At 50.5% G+C, this 26,698-nt stretch overlaps 1 protein-coding gene across 18 annotated transcripts in view; it reads left to right on the forward strand.

The window, feature by feature from the left end:
* Positions 1 to 26,698, forward strand: part of BANP (BTG3 associated nuclear protein) — a 117,838-nt gene that overhangs the window by 45,166 nt on the left and 45,974 nt on the right. For 10 of the 18 annotated variants that reach the window (XM_070612473.1, XM_070612477.1, XM_070612481.1 and 7 more), the window contains 3 exons: positions 518 to 634; positions 2,285 to 2,460; positions 18,006 to 18,245. In XM_070612473.1, coding sequence (XP_070468574.1) covers positions 518 to 634; positions 2,285 to 2,460; positions 18,006 to 18,245 — 533 coding nt within the window. Of the gene's footprint in view, positions 1 to 517; positions 635 to 1,359; positions 1,587 to 2,284; positions 2,461 to 18,005; positions 18,246 to 26,698 lie in introns of those variants that run through there. The other 8 variants (XM_070612483.1, XM_070612486.1, XM_070612488.1 and 5 more) reach the window with 2 other exon arrangements.

Consider the following 26,698-nt stretch of genomic DNA (forward strand, 5'->3'; position numbering starts at 1 on the left):
GTGGTTCAGCCCACTGTCCCTATGTTAGAGTCACCGTTTCTTTCCAGAGCACTGACATTTTGGAATAATATCACTAAGTATCATGATTATGAAAGCCTAGAAGTGTCCTGTATGAATTTGTTGGGATGGAATGAGTGAAAATAATCAGCTCTTTTTCCTGTAAACGTGCTCCTTCAGAAGCCTTATTAACTGCCTAACAGCAACTTGTGACTTCTCGATCTATTCTAAAGAAAGATTTAAATATTCCTGACTCAGCTTTCCCATATTACCCAGTTGTGCAAACTGAGAATACCAACAATGTGGAAAGTTACCTCCTCCATTAAGGACGTCCTCATCTCTGGTTTATTTTTGCCCATTGTAAGTTGTAGATTCCTGTAAATGTGATTTCTGCGTGGGGCCACCTCCCTCCCTTAGTGCAGGCCACTGGGAGCAACTGTTGAATTACTCTTATGTGCTCTTACAATGAACGTTGTTGTTTTAAGGTCTTCTCTCTCTTTGTGATTCTTTTGTTCCCTAGCGTCGTCCCCCAGACTACAGTAATACTCAACAGTGATCGGCAGAACACCATTGTAGCCAAGATGGACGACCCCTTGAGCAACAGGGCGCCGGATTCCCTGGAAAATATCATTAGCAAGTCAGTAGCCACAACACCAACCCCACCTTTCACTGCCACCACCACCATGATGCGTCCCCTCAACAACAAGTCCGCATTGCGAGCTGGCCCCGTCGGTCGTTTCTGTCCTCACACCAGCCGAGGGGATGGGCAGAGCCACTGTGCTCAGTGTCGGGGAGAGTGTGGGCCAAGTGTGGATGGCCAGGCCAGTGGGGGCGCAAGGTTAGGGGGGACACAGCGTGCCGGGCACATGTGTCTGGTGCTCACGTGTCTCATTGGGAAGGTGCTTTGTTTTCACGACCGTCAGTGGAGTTCTTAGATCCTCTCACTGTTCACTGCTCACGCCCATCTGTCTGTCTGTCTGCACGGCAGCATGTCCAGTCAACACATACCCTCTACGTATGCTGAGTGATGGAGGCATTTCGAGGTGATGGCTTTTTTCTCACACCTTTCTCTTCTTACACACTTGGAATGGAACCGTGGTGAAATGGGAGTGCATGAAAGGTGTTTCACCCAGCGTGGTGGCAGCAAGGTCCGCCCTCCCCCTGGCCTGCCAGCTGCCGTGAGAGCTGCCCCACCCAGGGGCGCCAGTGGAACTTTGGCTCCTCTCATGTCTTCACACAGTTCCGTTTGCCTTTCTCTCAGGCTCCTGCAGGCTGCCCCTCCTGCAGGTGTGTCCTGTTTTCTTTGTTATCATAGCCCAGGTCTCCAGGAGCCCGGCCGGGAGCTGAGGGCTGTCGTGTGGGGCGTAGGGAGGACCCATGGTGACGCCTGGCGTCTGGATGCCCGGAGGCAGAGGCTGTGTCGGAGGGGAGGAAGCGGCCGGGGCAGGTCGGCCGTCGGGTCCTGAGCTTCAGGAGCATGGTCAGCTTGGACAAGGCCGCAGAGTGCAGCTCCCTCCTCCAGCATGCCAGGATTGGAGTCCCATCTTGATGCCATCCACGGGGAACTTGTGCCTCTGTCCCCGTTCTCAGTGTGTAGCTGTCTTCAGTGTTCAGGTCTCAGTGTGAAGGGAAGTTGAAAGGGTCCCTAGCAAGCCACGTGGTGGTCTCCAGATGATCTTTTTTGAGCACTTTTTGGAGCTGGCTTGTGTCCTGTTTTCTGGGTATCTTATTGTTCCGTATCAGGGTCCCTTGTGGTGGTGAGAATATCCCCTAGGAGGTTCTCGACTGTCTTTTTAAGCCCACTGCGGTGGTTTCTGTCAGTGGGAGTAGTTGGGAGCGATAAGTGCATTTTCCATGGCTGAGTCGTTTCTGGAAGGTCTGTTGGTGTGGAGCGCATGGGTTCAGTGTAAGGCACCCTTTGTCTCACGCGATCTTTCCTGTGACGTGGCCTGAGAGGGACTGTGACCCAGACATCAGTGCTGGCAGGGCGCCTCCGTGGTCGGAAAGCAGCCTTGAGTCACAGCCAGTTGGGATTTTGCTTTTGTGATGTAAACATTGTTTCAAACATTTTAAATTTCATACAGTTTCTTTCAACCCAAGACTATTTCCTGCTATTAAATTGCTATTCATCTTGGTAGCAAGAGCTGTGTGGAGGGCTGTGACCACTGCTCCGTGCAGAGTTAGGTTCTTGGACAGTGACAGAGGGAGGAGCATGGCAGCGGCTCAGGGCTGGTCTCGGTGGGTCGTGTTGCTCTCACTACATGGCGGGTGTTTTTGTTTTGCTCAGCGCGGTTCCCGGGCGTCGGCAGAATACCATTGTGGTGAAGGTGCCGGGTCAAGAAGACAGCCACAACGAGGACGGGGAGAGCGGGTCCGAGGCCAGCGACTCCGTCTCCAACTGCGGCCAGTCGGGAAGTCAGAGCATCGGCAACAACGTCACCCTCATCACCCTGAACTCCGAAGGTGCGCTCACAAAGCCTTGCCTTTCCTCTGCCTGAGCGGCAGGGCTGCAGGCTTTTTCCCGCTTTTTAGAAAAGTAATATATGTTTAATTTATGTTTTTAAAAAGTGGTAGAATGGAAAAATGATGAAGAAAGTGAAAATAACTGGAAAATTCCACTTCCAGAGGCTACTCTAAGTCTTCTGGGCCTTTTCTGTGTTAACTTGCACGCCATGTCTGTGATTTTATAACTCGCCCCTTTCCACGGCAGAGTAGAAATCTTTCCGCGTTAATATGGATGTACATAATCGTTTCCAGTCAGTTTCACTGACTTAGTCAAGTTCTGGAGGCTTTCCAGTGATGGACACTTGTCACTTTTATAACCAGCAGTATGACGAGTAGTCAGCTCTCTGTCTTTGAGGACAGGTCTGTCCTCGTCTCTGATGAGGGCCCGACGCAGACTCTCAGAGGTGACTGCACGTGTGGGTCGTTCACACCGTGAGTCACGCCACCGCCTCCTGCGACAGATTTGGAGGGCGCTGCGTGGCCGGCAGCCTCTGCGTGAACCCCTCTCACCTGCACTGGGGTTCGGCCCCTTCCTGTCTCCTGCCCTGGGTCCGGGCGCCGGCCTGGCGTGCCCTTCACAGGATTCCTGCCGCACGGCCCCTTCGTCGTGTGAGGGGTACCCTGTGCTTCCCAACGGGACCCCCTGCAGCAGGGAGAGAAAAGAGAGCACTCAGACAGACTCCGCCTTCTGTTACCCAGCTCTAAAGCCTGTCGTGCCTCTACTAGTAAGAACTTGTGAGGTTTTTCTGCTTCTATGTCCGAGTCATTGATTTTTCCTAAAAACACGATGTAGATTTTTCTACTGAACAGATTTTCCTTTTAGAAAGACTTGTTATCATACCTGAAACAGTGAAAGCAATGTTTCTCTCAAAATTTCCTTCACCTCTAACATACATTGCTAGGATTGGGATGGTAGAGTAAGGGGAGGGAGAAGAGAATTAGGGGCAACCTTTTTTTTTAATTGAGATCTAATTTACATAGCATAAAATTAACCATTTTAAAGCATACATTTCAGTTGTTTTGGTATATTCACAAGGTTATGCAACTGTCACCACTGTCTAATTCCAGAATGTTTTCAGCACCCAGAAAAGAAACCCCATGGCAGTCACTCCCAGGCAACTGGTCGTGTGCTTTCTGCCTCTGTGGAATACCTGTTGTGGACATTTCCTATACGTGGAGTCCTTCAGTGCCATCCATGTTGTAGCATGCCTCAGTATTTCGTTCCTTTTTAAGGCTGAATAATATTCCATTGTAGAGATGGACCACATTTTGTTTATCTGTTCATCTGTTGGTGGACACTGGGTTTTTTCCACTTTTTTTTTTCTCTTTTTTTAAAAAATATTTATTTATTTTTTTGAGGAAGATTAGCCCTGAGCTAACGTCTGCTGCCAACCCTCCTTTTTTTGCTGAGGAAGACTGGCCCTGAGCTCACATCTGTGCCCATCTTCCTCTACCTTATATGTGGGATGCCTACCACAGCATGGCTTGCCAAGCGGTGCCATGTCCGCACCCAGGATCCGAACCAGTGAACCGCGGGCCTCTGAATCGGAACGTGCGCACTTAACCACTGCGCCACTGGGCCAACCCCTCCACGTTTTGACTCTTATGAATAGTGCTGCCGTGAACGTTTGTGTGTAGGTTTTTGTGTGCCTGTGAGTTTTCATTTTTCTAGGGTTGATACCTGGGAGTGGAGTTTCTGGGTCAAGGCAGCTAGTTTTTTTACACGTTAAATTTGAAGACAAAGAGGAATGCTACTGATTTCATCCTAATGGGTATTGACTGAAAATCACATTCCTAACAATTTCAGAGAAAATTAATTGTTCTTACTCTTTTTCCATGTGGATTTTGGGTAAATCCCACACAGGTCTGGCTGCCTACTTTAGGGCTAATGTTTGTTTGGTTTAAACTGTATCAGCCAAGTAATATAACATTTGATAATATTGGGAGAGTCTGGATTATCGTGCAAACAAAAATTGTCATCTTTTTAATTCATGTTTCTTAACGTGATATAATTAATGTGAAATATACTTCAGTGGGGGAAACCGCAGACTGACACCAAAATAACATACAAAAAGGAATCACATTTTGAGCTTATTAGTATTGTTAATATCTGTAAGAGGAAATGCGGATTTTTTTTGGTATCTGAGTCTAAGTTCCTTAGCTACGACATGATACACTTTCTGAAAAACATTCTTCTTTAGCAAAGACTTTGAGCAAAGTATTTTAACCACGTTTAAAAGTGATTGTTCTATCAAATATGATTTTGACATACAACATAGGTTGTTAGGATTGGGACAATTTAGGGAAATTTTTCTGATTTTAAATTTTATTTTGTTTTGAAGAAGAGGTTATGTAATTCAGGCCCATTTTATTTTACCATTTCAGTAGGAGGAAACATTTTGCAATAAATCTGTTTTGCTGACCCCGTCCTTGGGAATGTCTGCCCCAGCAGCTGCAATGTTATGAGACTGTCGGGTCGAGCTGCCTTAGTTGGCACGTGGTTGTGGAAGATGATACAGAGACGGATGGAGTCATCTTTAAGTGATTGCTGTGTATGTAAATGTTGGAAAAAGAGCTAATCCATTACTGTCTCTTGTATCAGATTTACTGTCGACCTGTCGTGGCAGCATCTGTTAAACGTCCCCGTGAGATTTACGGACGCACTGAGGATCGGATTAGCCGTTTCCCTGCCGTGTCCTCCTCCAAGACTAGAACAACTTGCTCAACTGGAGAGACTGTCAAGTCAGCTAGTTCATGTGAGAGAAGCGTTATTAATATGCAGAGTGCTGAGGGGCCGTGGGCTCATCTTCAGATTGAGTCATTCTAGTTCCTGATAAGAGTCCAGAGCTGCAAGTAGACAGATTGTTCTTATCTTCTTATAAAAATGTTTAAGTGCCTGAAGTTTTAAAGAACCACTGGCTTCAAAATGGTTATTTCTTAAGAATTCCAAATGGTTTGCATGAATTGACATGCCATTTTATATCAAATTTAGCGTCACTTTATAACACTGCAAAGGCACTGGATCATTTCATCTCAGTGTTTTAATTAGACGGTTCCATTTGTCATGGCACAAACTCCAGGTGAATTAGAAAGAAGTGCTAACTGTTGAGAGCAGTGCCAGAAAACTTATTTCTTAGTTCCTGTTCTTCTCTTCCCTTGGTAGTGTGGTCTGAGGTTGCTCCTGTCTTTGGTGAGTACTGAAAGGATGCGGGGTGTAATTGTCCAAAGATTAAGCTGGCTAATTGAGTCAGAGAAACAAATGAGCTAAAATGGGCCAAAAATGGGCTCTATTAATTAATGAAGGGATTTAGTTAGATCTTCAAAAAGAGTATAAATTCATGCTGTTTATACATTTGATAATTCTTAGAAAACTTGACTAATCCTGCGTGTAAGAGGTTGAGTACTTAATTTTAATGGAGAAGATTATGCTTCAATTATAATTGAATTATTGTCAGAAATCGGCCTCCTGGGGGTCGGCCCCGTGGCCGAGTGGTTAAGTTCACATGCTCCCCTTCAGCGGCCCAGGGTTTCGCCTGTTCGGATCCTAGGTGCGGACATGGCACCACTCATCAGGTCCTGCTGAGGCGGCGTCCCACATGCCACAACTAGAAGGACCTACAGCTAGAATATGCAACTGTGTCCTGGTGGGCTTTGTGGAGAAGAAAAAAGAAATCAGCCTCATGAATGTTCCCAAGCCCAGTCACTAAAATGACATATGGTAAATATCTGTGATGTGCTCGGTAGGGGTGGCGAAACAAAGCCTGGGAGAAGCAGCTCACTTGTGAGAGGTTGTCAGTCACAGCAGTGGGAGGCTGAGGTATGTTCCCTGGGAGGTTGAGGGTGCGGGGGCTGTAAAGTGAGATTAGTGCAAATTGCCCTGTTCACAAAACATCAGCTGTGCATTTGTAAGGAAGGAAATTGAGCCAAAAACATTTCTTGAGAATTTATTTATATAATTTATTTTACATAAACTTTTTTTGCGTAAATTCTTTATGTGTTAAACACGTTTTATTGGTGATCATAAATTAACTGCTAAGAGGAGGATGACAGACAGGTTAGTGACCAAAATAAAACCAAGTTAGTAAAGACGGACTGGCATAAGAATGTCAGCGAGTCTTGGAGCATGACAGTACGGTGGGTGCTGAGGCTGTCCCAATCAGAGAAGGGTGCTGGGAAGGGCGATGTCACTGCGGCCTCCCACGCTGTTTCAGAATGGGCAGTGTGTGACACTGGTTGGGGACACCCCACCTGCGCCCAGTGGTTCCCACTCTGTTGTACCAAGGGACTTGGGTGTCCTTGGACATTTGCTTTAGTCATGGTTGAGCTCACAGTGACATTCGAGTTAGGCAGGCAGGGGTTCGCATGGGAAGAGGCCTGTCTGGCCCCGCCCTTTGAGTCCAGGACTTGACCCCAGGGCCTGAGCCTTGGCCCTCGTCGGTGGTGTGGTGGTGCGGTCCCGTGGGATGTGCTCATAGTGGCCGGGGAAGAATCGATTGCCAGCCCCTAAGACTGTTTGTGCCTCCCCTTTTCCTTTTGTCATTATCCTGTATGTAACTCAGCCCTTTTGAATTACCAGTTTAAAAACCTGAAATTATCCATTTGTTTATAGCTTAAAGATGTCACATGACTCCCAGATAAGCTTGGGTGTGTGGGCTACAGGTACAAAGTTAACTGGCTCTAAGAGCAGAGGGGTGGGCCACCAGTTCCTGTGGGCTAGTCGGAGGGGTAAGATGTTATTGACATCCACTGGAGGTGTCACACAGGATTACAGTCACGATCAGAGTGTAAACGCCTTAATTTATAAGGGCTCAGAAGTTGGTGCCAGTTCCAAGTATCCTGTGTGATCCATGCAGGAGGATGAGCCCCCCAGGGCATGTTTCGGGTTCAGCTCATTCGGGGCTGTTCTCCGTGAGCAAGCCTCTCAGTCCCCGCCTAGCCTGCAGCCCCCTTGTCCTCACCCCCTACCCCCATGTCCGGCGCCTCTCCCATCAGTTTTAGAACCAGCAGCCCTTCTTCCTGGGTTCGTCCTTTTGCTGCAGAGGTTGTCTGGTTTAGGAGAGGGGTGTGGTGAAGGCAGTGTTTGTGCTGGAACGCGTGAAGCGTGAGTTGGGAGCAGCAAGGATGAGGGTCAGAGGAGAGGTGTGAACCCTGGGTCCTGGAGCAGCTCAAGGACAGACTGAGCACTTGGGCTTTTAAAGCTTGTCAGTGAACCTAAAGCTGGGAAAGGCGGTACAGAGATTGGCGTGAACGTGGATTTAATACTGTTTTGGAAATAACTCATAAATACCTTGTAATTCTCGTATTAATACTTGACCCGACAACGTTCCTAAAGTAGCTTCTGTGGCTGACCAGCCCCCGAAGCCTCCAAAAGCAAGACTGGACAGCGGGTCCTGCAGCTTCGGAGCCCAGTGACATTCGTGCAAATGCTTACAGCCTCCCGCTGCCTTTTTCTGATTGGTCCTTTTTGAATTCACAGGGGTATGTGGGCTTCACGATGGGTGCTGTGACGGCGGGCTAGTTTTCCATGCTGCAGGACTCTTACCGCCAACCGAGCAGGCTTAACAGCACCGCTATCATCCCACAGCTCTGGAGGGCAGAAGCATCTGCTTGGGGTCTCACAAAGCCCCAGTTAAGGTGTCACCATGCTGGGCCTTTGTCTGGGGGAGAATCCGCTTCTAGGCTCATTTAGGGTGTTGGCAGAATTTGGTTGTTGGGTTATAGGACTGACCGAGGTCTCGGTTTTCTTGTTGGCTGTTGGCCAGAGACTGCTCTCAGGGTCTTGCCCTGTGGCCCCTCCATCTCTCAGAGGAGATCTTCTCTCAGGTCAAATCTTTGTCATCCCCATCTGCCATCAGGGGAGAAAACTGCTTTTTACAGGGCTCATGTGATTAGGTCAGGCCCACCTGGAGAGTGTCCCGCACCTTAAACTCAACTGATCAGTGGCTTTAATGATATCTGTGAGATGCTTTTGCCACGTGGCATGATCACGGGGCAGAGGTCACGGGGCCCTCTTATAATTCTGCCCACCACAGGCACTGATGTGCTGGTTTTAGTTGTGGCGTGTGCTGTGCGAACCCGTCTGGTGTACTGGATTCCGAATGTGCAGGCGAGACTCTTCTAAAGCCAGTTCTTAGCCTTCCATCCCTTGACTCCTTTGGGAAACATGGAAGATGTGAAAGTTTGAGAGAGTAAATGAAATATAGTGATCTGCACCTTTTCAGACAGCACCTGTCATCTCTGGATACAAGATGTCCTGTCCCCTCAGCTCCTGCCCTGTGACGTTGACTGCTGCCCTGGGGAGGTCGTGGAGTGAGTCCGCTTGGCTCTCTCCACCCCTTCTGCTCATGGACGTGGCTGAGATCTTTTACAGGAATGTTTCAGAGAAGGGAGAGATCATAATTATGACTCTGATGAGATAATTGATAGCAAAGAAATATAAAAGCTGGAGAATTGTGCAAATAATTTAAACAGCAGCCCACCACTGCCTTCGGAAGTGCCCAAGGGTGGGAGGAGGGGCGCTAGGGTGGGATGTGAATTGTGGGGTCCAGATACCTTGAGGTTGCGATTTAGGCCTTCCTTTCCTCTGTTCAGTGGTCGTTAGCCATCAGGGCATTGGTGATGCCCAGTTACAGAGAACTCGGGCTCACGGCCATGCGTAGACTCTACTTCAGGGGTGGTTGAATAGTTTTTTTCACTTAAAAAATGTTTGAACGGGGAATGGCCCAGTGGCACAGCAGTTAAGTGCGCACGTTCTGCTTCGGCAGCCCTGGGTTCACCAGTTTGGATCCCAGGTGCGGACATGGCACCGCTTGGCAAAGCCATGCTGTGGCAGGCATCCCACATGTAAAGTAGAGGAAGATGGGCACGGATGTTAGCTCAGGGCCAGTCTTCCTCAGCAAAAAGAGGAGGATTGGCAGCAGTTAGCTCAGGGCTAATCTTCCTCACCCCCCCAAAAAAATGTTTGAACATTACTGGTAAAATCTTTGTAATAGAATTATTGATCTAAAACATCCTGCTCAAAAAAACAAAACAAAACAAAGCAAAAATAGCCCATATCAGAAAAGCATTATAAAGAAAATGGCAGAATGTACCTTTTCTATATTGAAATCTCTGTGATTTGTAGTTTGTGGAATGTCAGTTTTATGGATTTCTGAAATTCTCAAGTTCTGTTTCACATAATTATAAAATCCCTGATTTTATAGAAAGGACAACCTATTGGGAGGCCACCCGGTTTTCACAGTTGTCCTCTTGGCGTATAGCCATCACACAGTTCAGGACATCCACGCCTTTCCCTGGTCTGTTCATCTTTCTGGCCCCCTTCCCATCCCAAAATTCATTAAATATCCACAGATACATGGTTGTTGGGATGAAGATTCTTTTGAAGCATCTATATATGACATCATGGCAGTTTAGCCAGCAGATGGCTGGAGTTGACATGTTGTGACAAATGTAGCTTTATTTCTGCATAAATAGAAATAGCCCCCAGGATCCTGCAATAGCCCAACACATGATTTTTTTATGGGATAGATAATTGTAAGTAGTGCAACAATGAATTCATGCATTATACAGAGGATTCTCGGACTCTGTCTTGGGTGAAGAAGTCCATTATTTGCAGTAAGGGTTAGTCCGCGTCCGGGCTCTGGAAGCTCTCTGAGCCGTGACGAATGTCTGCAACGGTGCAGCCTGGGAGGGGTCAGGACGCTGACCTGAGACTTCCTGTCTTGTGAATTCCATGTGGATTTATTCTGCATTACCATTCATATTTGGAACTATTTCTTCCATTTTATGCAGTATGTTGCTTTTGAAATTCTTAAACAGTTTGGGCAGGGCTTTACAAAAGCCAGGTGAAAATTAACTTTTGGTATAGATGGAAAGTACAGCCTGACACCAGCTCCTGACCGTGAGTCTGTCCGCTGAAGACTCGCCTGGAGGTGGTTGAGGCTGACCTTCTTTCGGTTTGTTTGTTATCCTCTGGGTGGAGACTGAAATACATCAGTAGTTACGTGTCATGGCTACAGAGTGCTGAATATATGCAGTCTCAGTAATAGCTACCGGAAGAGCAGCTGTGACAGGCAGCTCTCAGCGAGCGCGTGGGCCATCTGGGAGCAGAGACAGCATCACCAGAACCCACAAGTGTGGCCAAGCAGCATGTTTGAGGGAAGTGGGCACTTGCTCCCTCGTCCTTTCCTCCATCAGAGCTGCTGGCACCACGGGACACCATGACTGAGATGTTTCACATGGCTGGCTGGCGGGCGGGCGGGTGGGACACCATGGGCGGAACCACGTTGTCTTTGGAAAGAGCCAAGGTGGCGAGTTAGGCTTGGTTGGAGTGAGAAGGCATTTGGGGTGGCTGGTAACCAACCTTCTAGAGTATCCAGCCTTGGCACTTTATGAGCTGATGCACAAGCTGTGTGCAGACTGGAGCCTTGCTGTGTGCTTTGGAGCTGCGATGACGCATCTGTATGGACTCAGCACAGCTGCCCGCATTTCCCAGCAGAGAGCCGCTGAGCTGCAGTAACGCGTGTGAAGTCCTGGCATAGGGTAGGTGCTGAGTAAATATTGTCTTGTTTTTGCCCCATGCCATCTGCTGTCAGACTTGGAAGAGAGGTTTGTTCAAGCCTAGGTCCCGGGCGTGGCAGGGTGACTTGGAACCCAGGCTGACTGGCCGTGTTGGGAGGAGTGCACGTCCTGATCTCAGGGAACGTGTGACTATCTGTCTGTCAACAATTGGGGAAAGGAAGCCTAGCGCCAGGTGGCTGTGTTTCTTCGTTTCAACTTGGCGGTCAGAAGAACGTGGTCATCTTTTTCATTGCAATGTATTCTCCTGTTCATTTCACTTTCTTGGCATTAAAATAGAACCTCAAAACAAATACTTGTATTCTGAACTGCTGTAATGGTAAGAAAATTCCAGTTACTGCTGAACGGTTTTCAGAAGTGCCAGTTACTTTCATTGAAGATTTAAATGATTGGAATAGAAAGCAAGTTTATTTTTCTTATAATCTAACTGGTAGTTTTTAAATAAAGCTACTAGAATCTTCCTATTTTGTCAGATACCAAAACTGACCAAGCTATTTTAGTAAAATAAATATATCCTTTCTGAATTATCAAAAGACAAATTTCTAAAATATGTGGGTAGGTGTTCCATCGTGTTTTCCATTGAAAAGACATGATTCATTGTCACTGGTGAGAAGCTGGGGTCCAGATTGGGTTCTGGCTCCCAAGTCGGTGGTAAGTTAGGGCTGAGTATTTCCAGGGAGAACAGAGCTGAGTCAGCAGGTGCAGCCAGCATGACCCCTGAGTGTCTCCGGCAGTCCTCTCTTCCTGCCAGGGAGCTTGGAGGTGCTGCCCCTCTGCCAAAAGCCCCTCAAATGGTGACAGTGGAGCCCTGGTCCTCTCTTCCCTCTGGAATGGGTCCCTGTTCCCACGGCAATGATTTTTCACTTCCGTGTTGGTCACAGTTGCTGCAGGCTGTATTTCTTAAATGTCTAGCTTAGACTTCTTGCTTGAGAGATGACCACACAACCTCGATTCGCAGGGCGTTTGAGTGACGTTAGGAATGAGTAGGTTATAAATAGGTTATAAAATGCCTTCTAAAATTTTGAGATGTTTGATTGAAATAAAGTTTCTGGATAATTTCCTATGTTACCAGAGAAATTTAAGCCATTATTTTCTGGAGTGATAAGTTAGGGAAAATAAGGAAAATTAATTTTTAGACTTTCCTTATTTACTTTTGGGAGGGGAGAGCAGTGTTCCCTGCAATAATGCCGACTGGAGGAGTTTCAGTGACCTCTCATCCTCCAGGAGATTCTGGTAGCATTTCTGGAAGTATGTCTGCTCAGCACTAAGGAAGGGCTTTCATCCATAGACAGGAGTCAGTGGGGAGCAGGGCTGTGGTGGGACACTGAAGCTGACGTCCACTGAGCCCGTCCAGGCGGCCTTGTGGGTTCTCCAGGTTCACGTTTCTTGTACCCCACGTTGTACGTGAGAAGGCGGGGCTGCACTTCTGTTCGCCTCATGCCCTTTTGATGTCATCTTCCACAACACTGTTAGCAGAGCTCGATCTATGAGTACTGAGTAATTTCTGGTTAATCGGTCTCACTGATGATGATTTTTTACATGGTAAAAACTAAGGGTTAACTTTCATTTGTAAATTCTTTTATTCGTTTAACAACATGATTCACCTTCATGAGAACTACGTTTAATAGGTGAAGTCACGTTTTCATCCTTCCTCTTGAATCGCTTTGAAAATGCCTGCCTTGACACATCTGTGTCTTGCGTCCATGTAAAATCACAGTGTTGGCCTGCTGGTGTGTTTTCTTGGTTGTTGCTGGAACCGCAGGCTCTCCAGGGGGTGACATTGGAAGAAGGATGGCCCTTTCTCTTGCATGTCACTCTTTCAGCATCAGGGAGAAAGTCCAGGATTTGGACAATGGGGGGTGCTCCTAGCACAGGCCAGCGAGGTCAGAAGCCCTCTTGCTAAGGGGGGCTCGCTAGACTGGGCCCCACCCCACTGCCTCTGTCCCCACAAGACCTCTGAGTGCAGACAGCATTGCTTCGGTGGAAGAGGATACTTCCTTGAGGTCGGGAACCAAGGAGAGGACGGGGTGTGGAGGGCAGCCCGATAGGAAGCTGGTTCCCAGGTTGGAGAAAGCAGTGAAGTTCACGGCGAGTTTACAGAGAACTCAAGCTGTCATCCTTTCTTGACTGCATGGCCATCCCGCCAGCATTCCATGCAGTCTTGGTATCACTTTGACAAGATATTGACTCACTGTTTGGAAAACAGCACTGAGCTCTGGTCTAGTGTTGACATTGCTTTAAAACTATTATGTAAACATGGGGAGCTTGCTAAGTGGACTCACATTGCTTTTTTTTCCTGAGAAAGGCCCCAGCCATATTGACAGTATTGGTGGTCAAGCTGAGAGCCCTCAGCCCCTGTCCTTGTGCTGGCCCATGTGCAGTGTCGATGGTGGCTGGGGAGGCAGGCACGGCCTCACCCTCTACCCTGATGGCTCAGGATGTTGCTGCCCCTCCCTGCAGGCTCATGTGAGATCCTCCTGATGGAACCGTGAAGTCCAGAGATGCTTGGTGTCACCAGAGACCGCTTTCAGTTTGACCGTGTTCACAGTGAAGTCAGCATCAGTGCTTGGAACTGTGGGGGGTTCAAGACCGTAGGTCCTAGTGTGAGATTTAATGCTCACGGGCTGTGGGTCCTTCTTGGACTGCTATAGCCCCAGAGTGGTCACTTGTGTCCTCTGTCATGCCCCCCGCCCCCATCCATCCATTCTCAGCCCCCTGTTCAGTTCTCCATCTGCACTGTCTGCCCTGTACTCCCTCTCTGGTCACACTGTCTCCATGCCCTTCCCAGCCCAGGCCTGTGCAAGCTGCTCCGTCTTCTGGAACCTTTACTGTGGTTCTCCCAGGGGTGGTTGTTCTTACCATGTCTGCGTGAAGTCCTCTTCTCCTGAGGCTGGCCCTGGCCTCCCTCTGGGGTGGGCAGCTCTGCCCCTCTGCTCATGACCTCTGCGAGGGCAAGGACTTGGAGCCCATGGCAGCTCGGGTTCTCATGTTCATCCGATGTTCCCCGGGAATTTCAGTTCGTTCACTCACACTTGACCTGGAGCAGTGAGGTGGCGATTCTGACCAGGTGTGTGGAAAGCCTGGCCGGTCGGTCATTTGCTGGAGAGGCAGCCGACCACCGAGCACATTGGTGTCGGCTTGTGGAGGCTGAGATCAGAATCTTGGGAATTCCAGCATTTCTAGCAAGTTCTCCAGGTGATTCTTACCTCCCTCAGCAGAGTGAGCCTCCACTCCTCAGGGACTGCTGTCTCGAGGTCCTAACCGTCTTCAAGGGGTCGAACCCACAGACTTGATCTGCCTGGAACACAGGGTGGTGTTTTGATGAGTTTGGCACCAGGGGGCTTAGTTGTGTCTGGGACGTCCCAGTGGTGGGGAGAAGCCTCCACAGCCCTGTGCCGCTCCCTTGGGTCCCTGTGTCCGCGTTGGCGGGGCCATCTGCATTCCAAGGGCTCTGGCGTGAAGATTCAGTCCGCTGAGTCCAGTAACTGTCCGTAGCTGTGTTTGGAAAGACAGACAGCCTCCTGGTCCCAGAAGACTGTCCTGCTTCAGCACCTGCTCTTGCCCCTGCTGCATGCCCTCCTTCCCCTGCCCCCTCCCCTTCCTCCTCCCTCCTCCTCTTCCCTGCCCATCCCCTCCTTTCCTCTCCTTCCTCCTTCCTCTCTGTTCCTCCCCCTCCTCTCCTTCCCCCTTCCTCAACTCCTCCCCCTCCAGCGCCCCTTCCTCCCTCTACTTGCTTCCTGGCCTGCCTGCTGCAGGCAGAGGGTAGTCCTTCCTCTCTGTTTGGTGTGACTGAGACTGATTCTGGGTTCACTGAGTGTTTCGATCCTGAGCATCAGACCCAGTGCCCAGCATGGAATTGCCCAGTAAATATGTGCAGATAAAGTAATAAATACCCAGAAGTTGGCGCCTTTTGGCATTCCAGCTATGACCTCGAGGTGGCCCCTCTAGAGGTCCCGTCACAACCCTGTTTCGGTCCCATGTCCATTTTAGTTTTGTGTATGTGGGCTCAATAGAATAGCAGCTGACTGATGTTCAGATGCGTGTGTCTGAGCACATGCTCACGGCACCACCTCTTCACTTCTAAACCGTCGATGTTTCTGAGAAACGATGCTACTTATTCATCTCTTACTCTGAGTTCGGAAAATCAAATTTGTGGGATTTGTTTTCTGTCCCTAGCTAAAGCAGGAGCCCAGCCTCAACAGCCCTGAGCAGCCCTTCCAACCACTGGTCCTCCCCAGCGGCGACGTGGTCATCTCAGTGGGGTTGCCGAGCCTCACCTAATGTTTGTGGAGATCTCGTGATTCAGGAGCTCAGCTGGGAGAGGCTGCCTGCGAAGGGGGCAGGGTGTACGAGTCGCTTCTGGCCTAGCCACTTGGCTTCCTGCTCTGCTCCAGGCCTTTGGCAAAGTGAGACAGTGCTGGCCACCCTTTGTGGGGACCTCCGCTGTGCATGGAGGCTGGAAGGTAATTACCAGGACATTTCAGAATAAAGCTCATGAGAAATCTTGAAGCAGTGGTGACCATAGCTGTGAGGTGACTCAACAGCCCACAAGCCTGGGAGTCACTCTGTAGAAAATGGGTGTTCCTCTTGATCCTGGCCACCCAGAGGGAGGTTTCACTCTCCCTGTTAACGTCCCTAGGCTCCCACCTCGGCAGATTTGTACTGGGGCTCTCGCTCGCACCTTACCTTGCTTCCACCTTAGGGTCAGAAGAGATTGTTTGGAAAGCTGCAGAGTTTCCAAGCAGAATCAATAGTTGTCTTGGTTTGTGATCATAAATGGAGTTTCCTTCTACCAAAGGTTGAAGCTTTTTTAAATTGATGTTTCTTTAACAATCACCAAGTCCTTTTACACGCATCTACGACAACCAGGGTGGCTGTTAGACAGAGAAGGAATCTGGGGTTGAGAGAAGCCAGCCCACTTGCTAAGAGTCTATCTCGGAAGCCTAGGGCTGGCCCAGGGCCTGGGCTGTACCTCCTGGCCTCCTTCTTGTATCTCAGAGGGACTTGCAGATATCACATGCCAGGTAAAGAGGTGGGAAGTCCGTCTCCCGTGCGTCTCCTCTGGATGGGAGGGAGAGCTACCTGCCTTGCTGCCCTCCTTATTCTGTCAGCATCGTGTCTGTCCCGTGATTGTCACTGAGGCCTTGCTGAAGGTGGAGAAGTGGGGTCCTTTCCACACGTGGATGTTGAGACCTGGGCTTTGGCATTTTAGACTACCCTCAAGAAAGCCGGGGTCTGGGTGTGTAGCAGTTTTCAGTTTGCAGAGGCAAAGACTGGAATTGCTTGCACAGGGAGGCCAGTGGCAAACCTGCTGCTTTCTCTCCCACCCTGCTGTCTGCTCACTCTATAGCCGTCATCCCAAAGCTTGTTCTTTGTGGGAAGTGGCCAGGAGGTGAGAGATCAGACTGGGCAGCTAGATGAGGCAGCTAGCCTAGATGTGAGGATACCTGGAAGAAAATCCGAATCTGAAGGTCACCCGGGGCGTGTGGCATCCATGTGGAACAGTGCCCATTTCCAGAAGTGTTCAAGGATATCAGGGTCTGCAGGAGTCAGAGGTCAAGTACAGGCAGAGTTTGCAGCCCCTTGGGCACTCAGGTGCCCCCCTGAGACCCACAGTGTGCTGGGCACCAGGCCCTGCTCCTCCTGTGTCCCCTCCTCCTGCAGATCCTCCCTCCCTGTGATGCCAGGCTCGGCGGTTTTCATTCTGTTATTAGTTAGTAACCTTTGAGATCCTAAAATCACAAACTGTGCGTTCCTCAGGGTTTAAGGTAAGCACGTGTGGCAAGGAAAGAGATTTGGCTACGAGAAGACGAAGGGGTCTCCATGCTCTGAGCAGGGGCTCAAGAAGGTGCTCCTGATCTGTAGACGTCCAGGTTCACCGCTGGGAGGGAAAGGAGGGAAGGGCTGGCGGGAGGGAGGGAGGCTCACCAAGTGGGACAGGGAGAGTCCTGAGTCCTTGTGGAAGGACTCAGCTGGGAGGAGAGGAGGGAGCGGGAAGGTTGGCATCCCCGGAGCCCTTTGTCCTCCGCCATGCAGAACACCAGCTTACGGCTCTTAAATCATCTTTCTCACTTAGGATGTGCTCAGCTTCCAGCCGGGCTCTTCTCAGAGCAGTTCCAAGCAGAGGCTTAAGTCCCAGAGTCCTCTAAACATGGGCTTGTGCTTGGGTTCTTGTTGTCCCAGAGGCAGGCAGCCTCCGTGTGGCTCTCCTGCTGCTGACGGCCCCCAGATTCATGGTTGGGACCTGAGGGGCGTGCTCTGCCAGCGGCCTCCTTCAAATCCCTGATGGTCGTACTCTGAGACTGCTCTCGTTTGCTGCCTTCCCGACGGGGGCAAAGCTGAACACAGACGCAATCCTTGCAAGTGTTTTTAAAGCTCTTTACTTGCTGGAGTCGTAAAGTGAGCCTGGTGTTTGAGGCTGGCACTCGTTTGATGTTGCCTATTCCAGATGCTTGGGCCTGTGTGTGGGGTCCAGGCGGCATCCTTGGCTGGCTCTGCAGGGCCTCCTGCGGCTTCCTGTTGTCAGACTCTGAGCGCTGTGGGCAGGCCGTAGTGGAGGCTGCAGATGTGCCTGCCGACGGCGCACAGCGCTCTGCGTTCTGCTGGCTCTTATGTGAGTTAACGAGGCGGGTGTAGCCCCTGTGGAAGCTGGTCCCGAAGGCAGTAGAAGGGCATTTATGTGTTACAACATGGTGCGTTCATCTTTCTGAGATGGATCCACAGAAACCCAGGCTGCTCTTTTGGGAGTGATGCCCTTGTTTCTGTTCATCAGTCGTGAGTGCCAACACTGCTCTCTTTTGTGACCGTGGAATTGTCCCAGTGCTCCTGGCCAGCACTTTGGAAGTTAGGGGACAATTTGCCAACAGCCCCCGTGGAGTGTCTTTCTTGAGTGTGTTTGAGCTGAGCCTCCCCCTTCTCTCTTTCAGAGGACTACCCCAACGGCACCTGGCTGGGGGATGAGAACAACCCCGAGATGCGGGTGCGCTGCGCCATCATTCCCTCCGACATGCTCCACATCAGCACCAACTGCCGCACGGCCGAGAAGATGGCGCTGACGCTGCTGGACTACCTCTTCCATCGGGAGGTGCAGGCTGTGTCCAACCTCTCGGGCCAGGGGAAGCACGGCAAAAAGCAGCTCGACCCCCTCACCATCTACGGGATCCGGTGTAAGTGCGGGCCTTCCTGTTCTCGCCTCCCTTAGTCTGTGGACGTAGGAAGAACCTGGCTGGAGGGTGGGCCCTGCGAGGCAGTGTTTCGGGGATGAGTCAGGACCCACACTGTCAGCTTGGAAAGGATGCTGGCGTCAGAACCAGCCGCGGAGCAAGGATAGGGATTTCTGGATTGACGTTTCCTGTAGTGAGTGTTGCTGGTGCCCTGCCTGTGGAAGGACCCTGGGGACGGTGAGCCTTTCAGCCCCTGCCTTCACTGTCCTCAGGCCACTCGAGGAGGAGAGGAGCAGGGCCGGAGCCTCCCCTATCCCCCACTGACCACAGCCTTCTCCTGGGCTTCCCAGAAGCAGGAGTGGGGTGCCACCTGCCTCCCTTCAGAGAAGGCTCTGTTTATGGGCTGACCACCCTGACCGTGGCCAGCTCTTGTATACTGACCTTACCAGCCTGCGACCTAACACAGCTGTGCAGGTATCTTCCTCTGTGAAGAGTGGTGTGTGCTCACCTCGGTGATCACTGTGTCACCTCGATGAATCTGATAGGAGCAGGCGTGCTCACATCCTCTCATAGGCATCCCTGGCCTGACTCTCACCATTGGCTTATTCACCCCATAGAGTCTGCCTGACTGCAGAAGGCATTTGACATGGCTTATAATAAAGACCTAAAGTAAATAAGCACGCGAGACATGAGACTTCTAACAAAAGGGTTAGGTAGTCGTATCCAAGAACGCAGGTTCTGGAGAGTTGCTGCAGTTGAGTGTGAAATTGAAGTCTAATTTAGCAAAATCAGTCACCCCGTATCCATGATCTCATACTGACAAGGGCTGCCGTCCCATCAGGAAGGAGCCTTGTCCTGCACACAGAACTCTGACATCGGTCCGTGAACCTTTCTGTTAGGAGTGGCGAGGAGTAGAAAGGCTGACTTTTTCAGTAGCTGTTATAAAAATGGTGGAAAGATTTCTCATCGTGCTGTTTATACTCTCCTTTGGTTAAAACTGAAGGTTTCATACTGACTGCAGATTTTCCTGACAGTTGCTGAGAGATGAACCCCGGTCTCAGCCTTACACTAAGGTGGCTTGTCATCCTGGTGTCCCTGCTTCTTGGCCCCAGGCTTTCTGCCACTCCCATCTGACCCCGAGGGTTGTCAGTCACAGACCCAAAGAATCATTTTGAGTAGCTTCCTGAGAAACTGTACGTGTAACCAGACGACATCAGCCCCTCTGGTGGGGATAAAGCAGTTCATGGATGAGTAGAGTGTCGCAGGGGTCAGCTGACTTGTCCTAAGGGCCACATGGTAGATGTGTTAGGTTTTGTGACCCATAGGGTCTCTGTTGTAACCCCTCAGCTCTGAAAGCAACCATAGACAGAATTGTAAACGAATGAGCGTGGCGGTGTTCCAATAAAAAGTTACTTTCAAAAGCAGGCAGCAGGCCGCCAACCATCTGCTAACCCTTGCTTTAGAGCATGATGCCGACCGGGACCCTCCTGGTGCAGAGTGCAGGCGTGGCACGTAACATGCATGCAACCTTAGGTCACGTGGGTCTGCTGGGTGACAGAGTACCATGTGATGGTGTGTGACAGTATGACCCACAGTGCAAAGCACTGTTGGGATGTGAAGATGAACAAGAAGGGGTCCCCTCCCACCCAGTGTGGTCACATTGCTGTAAACAGCCGCACCCCCCAAGAGTGTTACAGGGAGCCTGACCGTGCTGCAGGGTTGGAGGAGTAGAGAGGCTCCGTGAGCTGAGCGGCCTGAATTGGGCCTGGGGCTGGGTGGGGATCATGGCCTCTGGGTGGTGGGCCACTATTCCCATAGAGGGTGACGGGGCTACTGGGATGTGAAGGTGGAGGGTGGTTGCTTCTGATTTGGAGAGATCCCTTGGAATATCAGTCCAAGGAGTATGGGCTTCCTGGGTATGGGCTCTGACACACAGGTGGTTAGGCAGAGCCCTGGAGAATGTTCCAGAGAGGTGGGGGCGGGGAAGCTGGGCAGGGTGCTACTCAGAACAGCAGCACACGGTGATGGGGCCCACACACTCTTGCCCAGGGGGTCCTCGGGGCGTGGGGAAGACGCTGCATCCACAGTCAGGCAAGTGCTGTTTGCCTTACTGGAGTGGGGCTGCCAAGCTTTCCCTCACTCTGGAAACACTCCTGCCTTCCCAGGGTGTCACGAGGTGGGAGATGAGTCTTGCGGGCCTCTGCCGCTTACTAGGGGCTTAGCAAGAGCTGCCCCCTTGCACCTGGCCCTGCACATTCCGGGGTATGTCCCCAGGGCAGTCAAGGTTATTGGCTGTGCTCACCAGCCACAGGCCCCATGTGCACCCGCTGCCAACTGGGCCTGCCTCCCTGGGGTTCTGGGCCACGCCCCCTGGAAGGTAGCATCCTGCTGGTGCTGCAGCTCTGCTAGAAGTCTCTCCAGTCGTGAGCTCCCGTGGGGTGGAGGCGTGCCCATGTCCGCACCCACGGCACCTGGTACTGCCAAGATGTGCTGTGAGCGCCGCTTTTGAAACAGCTCTGGGGAGAGTCTTGGGCAGGGCGGACCTTCAGGGAGGCTGTGGAAAAGGATGGTGTCTTCACGGGGTGTGTTGAAGACTGTTGGGGTACGGCCCAGGGTTGTGGCAGAGGAAGCAGAGTGGAGTGGACACATTCCAGGGATTCTGGAAACATGAGCAAGCCTTGGCTTAACAGAAACTCAGAGGGTCACCCTTATCGCTGGGTGCTGTGAAAGATTTTTTTTTTGTATAGAGGATGACTGATTTACCATCATAAACTTTTGACTTAGAAGCAGAATAGTTCTGTTTTACATTGAAGCCAAGTGGCCTGTGAGTGTTTTGGCGGGAAACCGGGCTGGCCTGCGTGTGTTCTTGTGGGGGTCTCAGTGGGGGCAGCCCGTGCCTGGGAAAAGGGTGGTGGGGTGTCTGGGGGCTGGCAGAGAGCTGTGCAGACAGCTGCTTTGTGTAAGCAGCCAGTGTTGCTCTGTATGTTTAGTTTACAATTTCTTTTTCAGGCAGGGAAGCCTGTGAGTGTCCTTAAAATAGAGGAATTCCTGACCCAGAGTATATACATTTGCTACTTTTGTTATATGCAGTTTACAAAGAATGCAGAAGTGTCTTTAATAAAAAAAATCACTGAAAACGTTGAGATAGAGCGTTCCTGTGGAGTCCTCCGGGAGAAGCGGGGCCTGCCCTTACCATGCTGTTCTTTCCTGTCCCTTGTTAGCGCACGATAAAGCCACTGTTGAGAGAGCAGACCAAAGCCTGGTAGAAGAGACATCAGGGGTGTCCCAACCCATACCCTGGAACGAAGCTAGGCGTCTAGCTTTCGGCATGCACACCCGGTCCCCGGAGGCCACCTCTGTCTGCAGTTTCACAGCAGGAACAGTGAGCTGGGTGCTGGGCCTGGGTAGACTGCAGGTCTGGCGAGAGTCGCGCTGTGGGTGACTCTAAGCAGCTTTAGTATGGACAGACTGAGCAGAGGCCGTCAGTTGAGTTTACAGTCCAAGGCGGACACAGCATCCCTAAGAACCACGGCTCTGTCATGCAAGTTCAGAGTAAGTGGATGGTCCATGTCTTCATTTGAGAGCCGGGAGGGGACTGCCCTGGGACCCACATGCCTGGCCTGTTGGTGCGAGGGACGAGATGAGTTGAGAGGAGAACAGAGGGAGCACCCAGTGTGGTTGCACACAGTTGTCTGCCCATCTCACTTCTTTAGGTCGCGGCTCTTCTGAGAGCCTGGCCTTATTCTGAGTACTTGTAGCTCAGCGCCCCTTTAGTGGCTGGCGGATGTGTGCGCCAGCAGCAGTGTCTTATGGGGGAGGGGGTGCAGACAGACGGAGTTTGAGTCAAGACTTAGGAACATTAACCACATGGCTGTGGGCTAGTCCTTGTGCCTCAGCTCCTTCATCCTCACCTGGAGAGAAACCTTGCACTGCTGTCTGGGGTGACAAGGCAGGGCCCACTCTGCCTCCACACTTATTAGGTCCTTCTGATTTCGCCTCCTACAAACTCCTGAGAGAGGTTGTCCACGGGAGCCCTTGCTTCTCCCCACAGCTCCCACTCCAGTCTGACTCCTGGCGGAGCCGTGTGCAGGGTGAGGTCCTGCAGGCTGAACACTGCCTTCTCAGTGTGAGCACTCAGGTGGAATTTTGAAATGTTACAAGTCCTTGTTGACCTTGTCTCCCTTCGGCCCAGCGTAATTCGTATTGCTGGTTGTTGCTCAAAAACCAGAACAGAACAAATGAGCGAACAGATCAAACTACCAAGCCCTGAGCTTCAACAGCAGCAAGTGTGACATCGGCCACTTTGTCATGACCGCCTTGGTCCCTGCTGTTTCCGCGGACTCTGGGTGACACCGACAACTTCCGTGGTTGGAAACCTGCTGCTGCCACAGTCAGCCGAGTCCAGCTTACTGTGGAGAAGATTTTCATTTAAATTTCTCTTTTCCATTTGTCAGTAGAAATATTTTTCTCCCTTTCTTTTTCTGGGGAAGAAAACTCAGCATTTTGAGACATATAGTATGCAGTGTTTCTGAGAGCCGCCTTTCCTAGCGAGGGATGAGAGAGCAGTAGTACATGAAATAGGCCACGAAGAAAACGTTAGCTTTCCGGGATGGCACCTTCTTTAGGGCTCCCAAGGGTTGCTGGGCCTCTAAAAAACTTGAATATAAACCATATAGTTTGTACGCTGTATGCAGAAGTGGCACATTGTTGTAACTTTAAAAGATTTGGAACATGTTCCTCAGGGATGTGACCTAAAAATGTAAGCCATTGGGTTTTCTCCCCTGGATTTGAGAGTGCGGCCTCAGCTTTTCACTAGTGGATCATGTCAGGCTCTGCTTAGACTCCACAGTGGAGTGAGACGCCAGTCTGTATGCGTGGCTAGAAATGAAATGAAGCTCACATCAGAACTGACAACTCCAGATCTTCGAAGACGTCTCTAAAGAGTGCTGACATGGATAAGAGATCCCCATGAGACTCCATAGCAATTTGGGGAAATCTTGTTAATTGGCAGACATTAAAGAGTCATGCATTCACAGAGATTGTGGTCGGTTGTTTTCAGATCCGCCATGCTAAGAGAAGACAGTGTTTCATGATGGAACGTGGTGGATAACACAGAAGCTGCGTTCACACTCAAGTGCTCAGATGCACTTCCCTAGTGGGGATGCGTGTTGCAGGGTGTGTGAGGGTCCTGTGGCTGCTGTAACAAAGTACCGCAAACTGTAGGGGCTTAAAACCGCAGCTCTGGAGGCTACAAGTCTGAAATCAAAGTGTTGGTGGGGCCACACTCCCTCTGAAGGGTCTGGATGAACCTTTCTTTGCCTCTTCCAGCTTCCCATGATGGCCAGCAGTTTGCCGCCTTCCTGGGTTTGTGGCAGCATAACTCTAATCTCTGTTTACATCGTCACACGGCCATCTTCTCTGTGTCTCCATTGTCACACGGCCATCTTCTCTGTGTCTCCATTGTCACACGGCCATCTTCTCTGTGTCTCCATTGTCACACGGCCATCTTCTCTGTGTCTCCATTGTCACACGGCCATCTCTGTGTCTCCATTGTCACACGGCCATCTTCTCCGTGTCTCCATTGTCACACAGCCGTCTTCTCCCTGTCTCCATCATCACAGAGCCATTTTCTCTCTGTGTCTCCATCATCACACGGCCGTCTTCTCCCTGTATCTCCATCATCACACAGCCGTTTTCTCTCTGTGTCTCCATCATCACACGGCCGTCTTCTCCCTGTATCTCCATCATCACACAGCCGTTTTCTCTCTGTGTCTCCATCATCACACGGCCGTCTTCTCCCTGTATCTCCATCATCACACAGCCGTTTTCTCTCTGTGTCTCCATCATCACACGGCCGTCTTCTCCCTGCGTCTGCATCATCACGTGGCCATCTTCTCCCTGTGTGTTTCTCCGTGTCTCTTCTCTCCTTATAAGGATACTAATCATACTGGATTTAGAACCCACTGTATTCCAGTATGACCTCATCTTGACTTAATTAATCACATCTGCAAAGACGCTATTTCCAAGAGAGGTCACATTCTGAAGTCCTGGGAAGGACGTGATTTTGGGGGACACTTCAGCATAGTCTGGGTTCTCTAGAGCTTTGATAATAAGTGCTTTGTCTTACACAGCTTCCCTGGGGGCCTAATACGGGTCTTTGGTTATGCTGAGGCACCAATTTGTCTGGAGAACTGGAGGGAAGGTTGGTCTGTGTGGACTGGGGGTGAGAAGGAGCCTGTGAGAAGTGGACAACAGTTGGGGGCCCTTGCTCCCAGGTCACCTGGACACTGGGCCTTGGAGAGCCCTGACAGTGGTCATTGGCTCTTCTTACAGAGTGAGGAGCTCGTTACGCCATTGTGCTTCTCACCAGTCACTGGGGAGAAGGGCCAGCCTGGGTCTGAGGCTGGGACATACTGGACACATGTGGTGCATGGAGTGTGAGTGAGGTGCTGGCCCCACCTGAGTGAGAGCACACAGCTCATCCCCCTCGCTTGGAGGGCTCTGGAGGTCTGTTGTTTGCCGAGGCCAGTGGCTTTCAAGTAGGACTGTCGTGTTAAGACAGGAGTTGCTGGTGCTCAGTTCTCTGCGTTTCTTCCCCTCCACTTGAGAGCACATCAGCAGTGAGAGTGTTTTCATTCCTCGGTGACTGCTACGGCCCATGGCACCCACCGAGCATGCGATTAGGAGCTCTGTTGGTTTTATTTTGTCTGTCCTTTCCCACAGTGCTGCTCAGCCCCTCTGTGGGCTCGTTATTTGAGAGTCGGGAATCTGGTTTTATGATTTGAACCACCCCTGTTCATGATGGGCATTCTGGAAAGTGGGAAGGCAGCTCCCAGGGACGGGACTCTCTTCAGATCTTTGGGGGGGCCAGACAGCTTGCCAGGAAAGCAGACGGGGGCAGGTCCCCCTGGGCCGTCTCTCCGGGAGTGGCCGAGGGGGCTTTCCTGCTGAACGGCTCTCTCCTGAAGACGCTGAGGGGGCTGAGCAGCTGCCTTACCTTCCAGAAGAGATGCATTCCCAGCTCCCTGGGGACCCTGAGGCTGGGCAGTGCACCGGAAACGGCCTCAGAGTTGCTGTGTCTCCTGCGCAAGGCGGGCAGGGTGACCGCCAGGCTGTGGGGTGGCCCAGGAGCAGAGGCATGTGGCCTGAGATCCTTGCGCATCTTCCGTGGCCTTGAGTGTCCCTGGTGGGGTTCTCGGGTGCTCTCGCGGGGAGGGGCGGAGTGACCGCGGCATTTCTTCTCTGCTTGGGTGGGCGCTGGGAGGCCTGAATTTTAAGGCTGGTTCTCACTCCTAACTGATCATTCGACTGGGAACTGAAGTGAGGGTAATGACATTCTTTATCATAACATTTTCTTATGAGCATCAAAGAACTTAAGAGATAAAGCCCTTCAACAAGGGTGACATACCAGTTCAATTCAAAGTAATCTTTTTATCACTCATTATAAGATTTTCCCTCCACCATTCATTAAGCTGAGGTTGCTCGCTGCTGTCAGAAAAGATGAAGACCACTTTTGGAAAAGCCAGAGGAGGCCGCAGCTTCAGGCGCCACGGAGCAGTCGGGGCTGCTCAGAGCCGGGTGGCTGCTCCTGCACGGGGGTCTGCCCTCTGCCTCCCACCCAGCCGGCTGCGGGAGGCATCGCGCTGCAGGTTCGTGAGCTGGCTTTCCTTGGCAGCCGTCAGGTGGCGTTTGCCATCCAGTCGGAGTCTTGAGCTGCTGTTGGAAGGAATTATATGTAATAGGATGTCTTAGGAGAATTTAAAAGTGGATAATATATAACCAAATGAATGTGTATTTTTTCTTCAGCGACTGTAAGCCAGATTTTGAATGGGCAAATTGGTTTTTACAAAGTTGAACTTAAATTTTAATGTTTTCGTTCATTTCTTATATGTATACACCCATGTGTGTCTTGTGTATATTCTTTTCTCTTACTTGCAAGTTCTTAAGATTTTTTATAATCTCATTAATCTCTAGAAGCATTCGGAATGTTTTTCCCTTGAGGGTGAAGATATGAGGAGAACAGGAGGATGGTTTTCAGATGTTTCTCTTTACTGAAGCTGCCTGATGGGTGCTTTGATACGGTGTGCGATTGCCATGCCTCTTCTTTCTTGGAGACCACAGTGGCTGGGCTCCTCTGCAGCTACACTCAACAGCTGAGCTCTCCTATAACCACGTAACTGTAGTTAATAGTTGGGTTCTCCTGTAATTAGTCAGTGATTGAGTTCTCTTCTCGCTAAAGTTGGTGACTAGCGTAGAAACTTTTGAGGCCACCCCGTGCACCTAAAGCCAAATGCAGGAAATATCGATTGAGTAATGATTCTGTGATTATTTTAGAGGTGACCTGAAAATCAGAAAGCAAAGAGTTGCTCCTTCATTTGTGTTTCCTCTTATGCATGAGTGTTAGAGCACTGACACTATTGTAGGTTATTGTTCTTTCTGATACTATAAATCCTACT

The sequence above is a fragment of the Equus przewalskii genome, chromosome 3 (genome assembly GCF_037783145.1).
Source record: "Equus przewalskii isolate Varuska chromosome 3, EquPr2, whole genome shotgun sequence".
NCBI lineage: Eukaryota > Metazoa > Chordata > Mammalia > Perissodactyla > Equidae > Equus > Equus przewalskii.